At 40.6% G+C, this 12,102-nt stretch overlaps 1 protein-coding gene across 1 annotated transcript; it reads left to right on the top strand.

The window, feature by feature from the left end:
- Nucleotides 1-3,923: 3,923 nt before the first annotated feature.
- On the top strand, nucleotides 3,924-5,441 carry LOC146374787 (general transcription factor II-I repeat domain-containing protein 2-like). Its single transcript, XM_084949234.1, has 3 exons — nucleotides 3,924-4,475; nucleotides 5,155-5,299; nucleotides 5,410-5,441. The coding sequence occupies exons 1-3, from the start codon at nucleotides 3,924-3,926 to the stop codon at nucleotides 5,439-5,441; spliced, it is 729 nt and encodes a 242-aa protein (XP_084805360.1).
- Nucleotides 5,442-12,102: the final 6,661 nt, after the last annotated feature.

Genomic DNA, 12,102 nt, shown 5'->3' with positions numbered 1-12,102 from the left:
AGTCCACGATAGGGGCATAATGTGTGTCTGTTGTTGACCACAGGGAAGGTTGCAGATTTTTTATTTTTTTTTGCTACCCGAACAGTTGGTCGCACAGGTGCAACCAAATATTTTTTTTTAGTCGCACCACTGAAAAATTTGGTCGCATTTGCGACCAAATTGGTTGCACTCTAGAGCCCTGCCCAATGTTCAGAACAAAAAAGAGAGCATCGTGCAGTAGAGCTGGCCAGAGTTTTTGTCTCATCATTTGTAAAGTGTGAAACAAGCCAACATACAGGGGTGGAGTGTATGCGTGTGAAGAAATATTAAGGAGAAATAGATTGCCAAGGAGGGCAAAAGAAAAACGACAGGGATTTTCTTTGATTTAAGACCTGGCGTTCCAAAGTGTTAGGCTAGTGTTAATTCCAGTGACGGGAACTCTTAATGCTTCAGCATACCAAGACTTTTCATGCTCCCAACTTTGTACGACCAGTTTGGGGATGGTCCCTTCCCATTCCAACCTGACTGCACATCAGTGCACAAAGCAAGGTCCATAAAGACAACAGTGAGCGAGTTTGGTCGCCTGCACAGACTCCTGACCTCAACCCAGAAGAATACCTTTGGGATTAAAATTAGAGTGGAGACTGCAAGCGAGGTCTTCTTGTTCAGCATCGGTGTCTGACCTCACAATTGCACTTCTGGAAAAATGGTAAACAAACATAAACACACTCCTAAACCTTGTGCACAGCCTTTCCAGAATAGTCGAAGCTGTTGTAGCTGCAAAAGATGGGCTGTGTCACAAGTTCGAAAATGTTGAGGAATGAAACAAACCAACAGAGGCCCAGGAGAGTGCAATCAAACAATGAGTTTATTAAAACACACGCAGGAGAAGTATGCCGCATCACGTCAGCACACGTCTCCTGCTAAGAATACACTTGAAAATGATTTTATAACATCAGGGTTAACGCCCCTTCTTGCGTCGATTACAGATCAAATACATCGATTACAGTAAAAGGTACAAAAACAGACACAGAAGTTCCTCTTTCTATAACACCTTCCATACATGGCAATAAATTTCAAGCCTAGATGGTCTCTAAGGGCTGGTCCTTTTCTTAACTGGTCTTCTGTCATCTGTTACTAAGTAAACTGAAATGCAGTTAGAAGCTAAATGAATTTCGGGCCTTTGGCCTGGCAGGCTTCTGGATTATATGTGTGTTGTAAGTGTGTATGCTGTCTATCCTTCTCTGCTCCAAGTCACCTACACAATAGATTGTGAAGACATAGCGCTTCACAAAGCTTAAAACCTTCTTTAATAGACTGAGCATCAACACTGAATGAGCACAAACATGCAATGTGTATAAAATAATCATAGCTGCACCTGTAATAAAAAGGTTAACATGGTGGCAATAGCTTTAATAAACATCTTTAATGCAATATCAAGGCTGTAGGATATATTATCAATGCAATGTTAATAATGCAGGTTATATTCTAGCAGTAAAATAATTTCTGTATCTCCACAGCTGACATTATATTAAACCCTGTGGATTAAGAATGAGATGTCAGTCAAGTGAAGGCAGACGAGCAAATACCTTTGGCAAGACAAGTAAACAGATTCAGCTTTTTTTTCCCTATTCAAACTAATATTTCTGTTGCTACTGTTGCACCCAAAACGTCTTCCTATTTTCTACTCTTTAATCCAGCGGTCCCCAACCCCCGGGCCTCGGACCGGTACCGGTCCGTGAGTCGTTTGGTACCGGGCCGCGAGAGTTGAGGCTCAGGTGTGAAATGTATGGTTTTCAGGGTTTTTATCGGTTTTCAGCGTTATTTTGTTATCGTTTTTATCGTTAACTCTGTTTTCCTGGGTCTTTTCACGTGTGCTATGAATAAATCTTCTTTTTTTCGGTACCGGTACTAGTTTTATTTTGTTGTATTTATCCGCGACACCTTAAAGGCCAGTCCGTGAAAATATTGTCGGGCATAAACCGGTCCGTGGCGCAAAAAAGGTTGGGGACCGCTGGCTTAAAGGATTGGTTATGGCATATACTGGGTTTATAGCCCCAGCAGTGTCTACTTCCGATGAGCACCAATGAAAATAATCTTTATAATGGCTTTATTGTCTCAAGTGAAAGCTCATTTCTAGATGCAAACATAGCCTTGGTTGAGTTTTGTAGATTGCCCCTCATAAAGAGTTTAGTGTTGTTTGTCAACCTACTGCTCTGCCTTTCAAACAGGAGGTGCTAGTGAGAGGTGATAAAATGGCACCATCCTGCTTTCGTTCGACACAGCTGGGTCAGAAATAGAAAACTCAACTGGAATTAATTACACCAAATGTCAGCCGTTGAGGCTCAGGTGTGAAATGTATGGTTTTCAGGGTTTTTATCGGTTTTCAGCGTTATTTTGTTATCGTTTTGATCGTTAACTCGGTTTTCCTGGGTCTTTTCACGTTTGTTGTGAATAAATCTTCTTTTTATCGGTACCGGTACTAGTTTTATTTTGTTGTATTTATCCGCGACACCTTAAAGGCTGGTCCGTGAAAATATTGTCGGGCATAAACCGGTCCGTGGCGCAAAAAAAGGTTGGGGAACACTGCTTTAATCCATTAATTCTAATAATTTAAAGTAAGACTTTAAATTAACTAACTAGCTATTCTAGTCAGCATATAATGTGTCTTCACTGAACTTTGACTCTCACTGCATTAAAGGGGCTCCTTGAGAGTGCTGCTTGTTGGCGCCAGAACAAAGGATATCTTTGCTGTCCATAAATGTGAGGTGCATTCATACTAAGTCTATGTTAGCGATGGTGCTGACAAAGGAATGCAGCTTTGACAGATAAAAGATAAGGAAACAAAAAACTTGAAAGGTATTCAAGTTAAAGGACCACATCAGCTGTTGATAGGCATGCCTTGCATATATACTGTATACCTAATTAGTAGTCAAAGTCACTATCAGAGAAAAAGAGCAGATCTTCCATCCAAACCAAATTCAGGAGAGTTGCTCTGACTCCAACAGTCATTATCCCTGGATTTGAAGTTAATTGAACAAAACTTTCCCTTATCTTTAATTTAAAATGAATTGGGTTAGAAGAACTAAAGGCACTGATAAGCTCTGAAGGTGACCTTTCCTCGTCCCATCACCAAAACGATCCTTTCTTTCTTTCTGCCCACTGTATGACTTTGGAACAGTGATAGGAACAAATATTCTGAGCAACAAGCTGTTCTCCAGTAGATATTCAAGACATCATCTACGCCAGGGGTCACCAACACGGTGCCCGCGGGCACCAGGTCGCCCGCAAGGACCACATGAGTCGCCCACGGGCTTGTTCTAAAAATAGCTCACAAGTAAGCTGCATCTATTTTTATTTTTTCTTGCTATTTTTTTAAATCACAATTGCATTGGTGTTAATTTGTTAGAGATAATATATAAAAAAAATGTTTATTATTAAATATTAGATCATGATCTAATATTTAGTGCTAGCTGGTCTCCACGGAAACAGTTGCCGTGAAGACCAGCAAAGGCAAAGGTGAGGAGATGAGGAAAACATGGCGGAAAAAAGGAAGAAAACATATAATTTTCACAGTGAATGGGAGGAAGAGTTCTTTTTCACCACTGTGAAAGATTCATGTGTGTGTCTCATTTGCGGGGCAACTGTGGCAACGGCAAAGCGGCACAACGTGGAGAGACATTTCCAAACGTGTCACACAAGCTACCATGCTAACTACCCAAAGGGCAGCACACTGCGAGCGGAAAAGGCCCGCGAATTAAAGGCAGGTTTGAGCAAACAGCAGTCTTTTTTCACGAGACCGGTGAAAAACTCTCAAAAAGCAACCGAAGCCTCATTTAGAGCTACACATTTCATGATTAAGAAAAAGAAGGCATTTTTAGACGGGGAGGTTTTCAAAGAAGCAATGATGATAATTGCAAAAACTGTGCTTAAAGACGAGAAATATGGAATATGTAATCTCCACTCTCTCCGATGTCCAGCTGGGGGCAACTACAATTGTTAGAAGAGTGTCGGCTATGTCCGGGAACTTGGCCGATCAGTTGGATCAGGATCTGGCAAAGTGCAGTTGGTTTAGCATCCAGTGTGACGAGTCCGTTGACAGCAGCAGTACAGCACAACTGATGGTCTTTATCCGGATGGTATTTGATGGTTTCTCCACAAAAGAAGAACTTCTGACACTACTGCCGCTAAAGACAACTACGAAGGGAGTTGACATCTATAACGCGGTGAAGGAGTTTTTCGCGAAGAAAAAGGTACCGTTGGAAAAGCTGGTATCAGTGACTACCGACGGGGCTCCTGCTATGATCGACCGACATACGGGATTCATCGCTCACTGTAAAGGTGACACAGAGTTCCCAAACTTCATGCATTACCACTGCATCATTCACCAGCAGGCGTTATGCGCAAAGGTGATCGGCTTCGAGCACGTCATGACTCCTGTCGTGAAGATCATAAACAGCATCCGCTCCAGAGCTAAACAGCACAGAACATTCAAGGTGCTATTGGAGGAGCTGTCAGCTGAATATGGTGACCAGTGTTGCCAACTCCTCAGTAAGGAAAATCGCTATTGGTTGTCCTAAAAGTCGCTAGAAGTCGCTAAATGACGTCATCGCCTAATTTGCATAATTGGTCATGCTAATCTAATTGTAACCTAGTTGTTGGAGAGAGAAATAACATCGTGGAAGAGACATAAAGTGAGTAAAAAACGTCCTAAATGCATTTAGAGTTTATTTAGAACTACAAATTACATTTCTTTTAGCAATTATTGTTTTTTTTAATGTCACAATTCCAACCCTGCTCCTTTACCCGGGCTTGGACCGGCAAAAATGACCCGAAATAGGCACTCTGGTGGAGTTACTTTGTATGTGTGTTTACAAGTAGTTTTAAACCTTGTGATCCACAAAACAGCATAAGAGTAAAAGAGTAAAAGAAGAACTGACTGCGTTACAGCACCCGCTGCTTGTTGAGAGTAAAAGCGATACGCGCTTTCACGTCTTTTTTTAGCGACTTTTTTTCTAAAAAAAGTCGCTAAGGGGTCTGAAAACTCGCTAAATATAGCGACAAAGTCGCTAAGTTGGCAACACTGATGGTGACCTGCTACTACATACGGAAATCCGGTGGCTCAGCAGGGGACGGGTTTTGCTTCGTTTTTTGTCACTTTTGGGTGAAATCAAGGAGTTCATGCAATCCAAAGGGGAAGACACATCTCTGCGGGAAGACACATCTCTGCTGGAGGACACTGAGTGGACACTTGACCTTGCGTTTTTAACAGACATTACTGGGAAACTGAACCATTTGAACTGTGAGCTGCAAGGCAAAGGTAAGACTGTTGCTGACATGATAAGTGCTTTAAATGGATTTAAAGCCCAGATGAGCATTTTCTCTGTGCATTTACAGAGAAAAAAGGTGCTGCACTTTCCCTCTGTGCAGATGGTGCTGAAAGACAATGCTTCTGCATCTGAAACTTTTGACAAAGTTGTAGAAAAGTCAAAGGAGCTTGCAAAGAAAAGCGTCTGGACTTCTTTAAGTTTACTTGAAGACGTTTCACCTCTCATCCGAGAAGCTTCTTCAGTTCTAAGGTCGAATGGTGGAGAGTCCCAGATATAAACCTAGTGGGAGTATCCCCCCACAGAGGGACAAAAGGACCCCCTGATGATCTTCTAATCGCCTGAGCCAAGGTGTGAAACTGGGTGTGGGTCCCAATCAGCCAGAGTTTCAGGTGTGTTCATTGTGAAACCTGGCCCCACCTTATCATGCGAATTCCTGAGGTCAGATGGCCCAGGATGTGAGTGGGCGTTAAGGCGTCTGGGAAGGGATCTCAAAACTGGATTATAGATGGCAGAGAGTTGGTGTCGTAAACCCCCGCCTCTGTTCAAAGATGGTCGCTCACAGTGGACATAGATGGCTTCTTTCACTCCTCTTTCAAACCATCTGTCCTCTCTGTCCAAAATGTGAACATTGGCATCCTCGAAAGAGTGTCCTTTATCCTTAAGATGCAGATGGACTGCTGAGTCTTGTCCTGTGGAGGTGGCTCTTCTGTGTTGTGCCATGCGCTTGTGAAGTGGCTGTTTGGTCTCTCCAATGTAGAGGTCTGGGCATTCCTCGCTGCACTGTACAGCATACACCACATTGTTAAGTCTGTGTTTTGGCGTTTTGTCTTTCAGATGAACCAGTTTTTGTCTGAGCGTGTTGCTGGGTCTGAAATGCACCGGGATGTCATGCTTGGAGAAAACTCTCCTAAGTTTTTCTGATACACCGGCTACATAGGGGATGACAATGTTGTTGCGTCTGTCCTTCTTATCCTCCCTCGTTGGTGTCTGGTCTTCTTTTCTGTGCCTCTTTGCTGACTTTAAGAACGCCCATTTAGGATAGCCGCACGTTTTGAGTGCTTCCTTTACATGTGTGTGTTCCTTCTTTTTTCCTTCAGGCTTAGAGGGAACATGTTCTGCCCGGTGGTGTAGGGTCCTAATTACTCCAAGTTTGTGTTCCAAAGGGTGATGGGAGTCAAAGAGGAGGTACTGGTCCGTGTGTGTGGGCTTCCGGTAAACTTCGATGTTGAGTTTGCCGTTCTCTTCAATGTGCACAGCGCAGTCCAGGAAAGGCAAACAGTTGTCCTTTGTGTCTTCCCTGGTGAACTTGATGTTTTTATCCACAGCGTTAATGTGTGCAGTGAAGGATTCCACTTCTTGTGTCTTGATTTTGACCCAGGTGTCGTCCACATATCTGTACCAGTGGCTGGGTACTCTTCCTTTGAAAGAGCCAAGAGCCTTCCTTTCCACTTCCTCCATGTAAAGGTTGGCTACAATAGGTGACACGGGGGAGCCCATGGCACAGCCATGTTTTTGTCTGTAAAAGCCTTCGTTGTATTTGAAATATGTAGTGGTGAGGCAGAGGTCTAACAGTGTGCAAATCTGATCGGGTGTGAAGTTGGTCCTGTCCTCCAAGGAGCTGTCTTCTTGTAGTCGTTTTCTGACAGTCTCCACGGCCTCCGTGGTGGGTATGCAAGTGAAGAGAGAGACTACATCAAAGGACACCATGGTTTCATCTGGATCCAGGGTAAGTTTCTGGACCTTGTCGGTGAAGTCGGTGGAGTTCTTGATGTGGTGTGGGGTGTTCCCCACAAGAGGAGCAAGGATGGTAGCAAGGTGTTTAGCAATGTTATAAGTGGCTGAGTTTATGCTACTGACTATGGGTCTGAGTGGGACAGCTTCCTTGTGGATTTTAGGAAGTCCGTAGATGCAGGGTATGGCATCCCCTGGGTAAAGGCGGTGATATGTAAGGCGGTCAATAATTTTGTCCTTTTCAAAGTCTTGAAGGCAAACTATAACTTTCTTTTTGTAGCTGCTTGTGGGGTCTCGCTTTAAGGCTTCGTAGGTATTGTTGTCACTGAGGAGAGTAGTGATCTTTGTATGGTAATCTGTAGTGTTTAGGACCACGGTGCATCTTCCCTTATCAGCTGGTAAAACAGTGATGTTGTGGTCTTTGCTCAGGGAAGCGACGGCCTTCTTTTCCTGTATTGTGAGGTTGGATGGAGGGACTTTGGCACTGGAGAGCGTGGCTGAGACTTTCATCCTGATTTGCTCTGCTTCTGTCTGTGATAATTTATTAATCCGTATGGCAGATTCTATGGCTGTGATGAGGTCCACTATGGGCAACTGTTGTGGAGAAATGGCAAAATTGAGTCCTTTGGCTAATAGTCCCACTAGGTTTATATCTGGGACTCTCCACCATTTGACCTTAGAACTGAAGAAGCTTCTCGGATGAGAGGTGAAACGTCTTCAAGTAAACTTAAAGAAGTCCAGACGCTTTTCTTTGCAAGCTCCTTTGACTACGATGACCTGGATGACTGAGAACCTTCACAGACAAAGTTGTAGAAAAGTACACTCAAGTCATAAACCGACTTGGTCAAGAGTTTGAGAACAGGTTTTGTGACCTTGATCAGCTTGAGCCATGTGTCTCATTTGTTTCCAATCCTTTCATGAATGTGGACACAACATGCATTGCTGAGCAACTAAGTTCAATGTTCAGCTTGGATGCTGGACAGGTGGAAATCGAAATTGTAATATTGCAAAATGATGTCCACCTCAAAGCCTATCAGGGTGCACCAAACTTTTGGTGCCTTGTTGACACAGAAAAGTACAGTGGTGTATGCACAGCAGCTATGAAGGTTGCCAGCCTGTTTGGTTCAACCTATCTTTGTGAATCAGCCTTTTCTGACATGAACTTCATCAAGAACAAACACAGAACACGCCTCTCTGATGCACATCTGCAAGACTCACTCAGAGTTGCAGTGTCAAGTTATACCCCAGATTACAACACACTGGTGAACAGCATGCAATGCCAGGTTTCCCACTAACAGACAAAGAAAGCCATATTAGATGTTCTCAGTGGCAACATTAGTGTCATGTCAAAGTTGAATTTAATTATTGAAAAACAAATGTGTTTGTTAAGTGTAACATGTGACAATTTGCTTTAAAATGCTGCCAATTTGGTGAAAAGTTCTGTAAAATTTGAAAGTTGATTTTTGTATGTTACATACATACAAAAATAATGTATGTAACAGTGCATGATTTGTTAAAATTTGTTAGTGGTAAGTGAAAATGTTGTAGAAGTGATCACTTCGAAATGTAAATACTTGCAGAGATTTATAGAAATAAAGCGTTGCATATTGATATTTATGTTTCCTACCTTGTTTCCTACTTGCATTCTTTATAATTATGGTGAAAAATAATTAACATAATTAGTGTCTGTACATAGATGAATATCATTAATTATTAATGATAACACATAATTAAGTTAAACTGAGGAAATTTGTTATTTGAGAAGTGTGTGTCAAACTGGTAGCCCTTCACATTAATCGGTACCCAAGAAGTAGCTCTCACTTTCAAAAAGGTTGGTGACCCCTGATCTACGCAGTCACATTCCTGGACTTGATGAGAGAGGTGCTGCTTCTGGTGCATGTAAATATAAATAATAATACAAAAACTCTGCACATGTAAATTTTGGTATTTTGTTTTTAAAAACCTCCTGAAGCTGCAGTTGGTTTCTAGATGACAGAATTACCCAGAATGCACTCAGCAGACCTAGAATTTCAGACCTGAGATATGGCAAGCCACACTCACGATTTCTGCTGATGTTGCTACTTTTAATCACATTTCCACATCTCCTGGCCTCTGCATCTACATGAGACATTGTAATCACTTTCCTCTTTGGTTTACAAAATGACCTATGACATTCCCAGAGACCTCACACCCTCATCTACCTTTAATCACCTGGATTTTCCAACTACTTTCTTCTCTGGTTCCAGTTTTTCTAATAACTCGATTAATATATTTCTGAGTATATGACTCTGCATTCCAGACACTATTTGTATCCACTTCTGTCTGAAAGCTTGTAGCTTCCTGCTTCCTATGAGCCTTGAATATATACATTTATGTATGTAGTGTGTGCATTTATTTTATCTTCATCCCTGGAGTCCTTATTTTCCTATTTATATGATCTATAAGATTTTGATTTGCTATATATCTATATCTGCTATATCTATGGGTTTATATTGTGTGTGATTCTTTCAGCTAAACTCACTCCCCTTTTTCTTTCTGTTTTTTTAAGAGAAAACAAATACTGCAAATATAGTTCAAACAAACTGGAATACCAACCATAATTACTTTTGTCTCTGTGTGTCTGTCTGAGGGGGGGCACGAGAACTCAATTTTGAAATGTTACTACCACTCAGAGAAACAGAGTTGCACATGTAGCCTAAATACCTTTGGTCTAACAGACCTTGATATAGTTCAAATAACTTTGAGTGTGAGAACAATAAAAATAATCACAAAGGGCCATGGCTGTTTTGAAAAAATAATTTAAGATGGAATTATTAAAATTGTATCCAGGGAACAACATCAGATCATCAGCTTGGAGAGGGACAGAGTACATGGAGGCACTTAAATAGTAATTACTGTCAGAAGTACTCCTCTGGTGATGCTGTTGAAGATTTGTAAGGCCTTTTCTGATGAGGTCAGGTCCTTATTATAATTGGTTGTTTTGCTAAAGTATACACAGCTGCAATGCAACAACAGGAATAATAATTAATATACTAAAGATTATTAAGGGTGCACTTCAAAATCAGCAGGACCAAAGTCCTTGAATAAATCAGACAAATAGTCAGCATACAATTAAAGTGTTTTTGTCTCATTAAAGAATCAAAACGGCTCTATTATCTAAGTTTACTGACATCTTAAACATGAGAAATGGCAACCATTCAGAGTAGCTGTGTTGCAACTTATTTAAAAGTATTTAGGTCCAGGCTGTGTTGTAAATTGCAATTCCAGTCATCCAAACTATAATTTGCAGGAAACTAATTTCCAATCATGGATCCCAAATCATCTACTTTAAACGGTCCACAAATGCCTCTTCACATCTTACACTCGATTATTTTTTTTGCTGCTTAGTCAAAAAACAAACAATGTTGATATAGAGAAAGACGTTTTTCTTTTAAAATTTTCACATTTTTCAAGTCAAGGGTAGATGCCATTTTGATTAACATAGCGGTTAATTGTGGTGTCTTATGTTACAATTCTTTATAATGTTATTTCGTGGCGAAACAAACCTGGCTATAGTAATTTAATGTTGGTTCATGTCGCAGTTATGTTTGCGTTTTAGGCAACATTAAGTTGAATCATAATTCAAGCACACAGACCGTCACGCTCGCAGTCTGATGACGAAAATTACATCACTTGCACAAGGCCCATCCTTGACAATTTTGACTAATTTATGAAATTTAACTGCCTGTAGTGGCACACCGCAAATATAATGTGAAGTAACATCAGATTTTGCCGTCTTCAGTCCTCATTAAATCGAAACCCGTCATCTGTGGTAATTCAGTTTGTGATTCTATTCATCATTATACAATATATTTCCTCAGTGGATGATTATACCAATTTCTGTAATATGTTGGAGCTTTACTTCTGAAAACTTAGATGTGAACATCACAGTGAGCACTGAGCATAATGATGTAGTTTGATCCCATGGGCTAACAATGCAAGTTGGAGTCTAAGCACACGTGGTGCTGAATGGGAAACCTCTTTCAACTGTACATTACTTGCACTGACATGATAAACTGTGTCACTGCTTGTGGGGCCTTACTTGTGAATATATTCATCTGTAAATCAAGTTTTCTGGCTTATTTTAATGTATATATTTTCTAAATAATGTTGAACGTGATTCCCTGATTTTTAAAATTCTGATCAAACGTTCACTACTTGTTTTCTCGTGAGATGCATACCACACCGACTTATACCGACTAATTAAGAGGCTCGTGGTGATAAGGCACGTATATCAGGTATTGCTAATCTAAGAAGAGTTACATGGTAAAAAAACAAAAATGTGTTTCTTATTTAGTTACAACATATGTTCTGCTATTACTTGGGTAACTTCTGAATAGTGCCAATCAGAAGCTAAACTTTGGATTTAATATAAAGCTCTCTTCATTACATAAGGCTAAAACATTAGTAAACAGTGAACAGTAAAGGCTTTAACATAACCTGACATAATCAGATCTGATTTATAATGTCGACATTCACACGTTACCCTCACGTACAACAATGAATGGACTCCTAGTGTTTGGAGCAGAACATGCAAATATGTTATATTTATGCATATGTGGTTATGTGGTTGCTAATGTATTCTCCATAGAAATCCTGTAAGTGTCAAATGAAGTTTACTGTGATTTGACTGTTTTTGAGAAAACACTTCCCTTACAACAATGCCTTGGTTCCCTGTGTTGCAAACGGTTATACGATATTATAAACTTTCAAAAATTATAAACCAATTAAGTCTGAAAATGTTTACGGAGTTCCAGTTTATTCACATACAACAAATTAACACGTTTCCAAAATCAGTGCTAAGAAGAGTTTTAAATAGTAAGGGAATAAAGTAAACATAACAGCAGAACTGGAAAAATGGAAATCATTAATGTGTAATTGTGTATTACATACATGCAAATGCCTAAAATGTAGCCAAATGGGAAACTATAGAGAGCTGACCATTGTTTGATTGTGGCTAGGAAAAATAAGTGAAAAAGTAAAACTATTAAAACCCAGTGTGATGGCTGCAGTTACAGCCACA

Source organism: Perissodus microlepis, chromosome 13 (assembly GCF_051167445.1).
Source record: "Perissodus microlepis isolate ML-2025 ecotype Zambia chromosome 13, ASM5116744v1, whole genome shotgun sequence".
Lineage (NCBI taxonomy): Eukaryota > Metazoa > Chordata > Actinopteri > Cichliformes > Cichlidae > Perissodus > Perissodus microlepis.
This window is presented reverse-complemented; position numbering and strand designations above follow the sequence as displayed.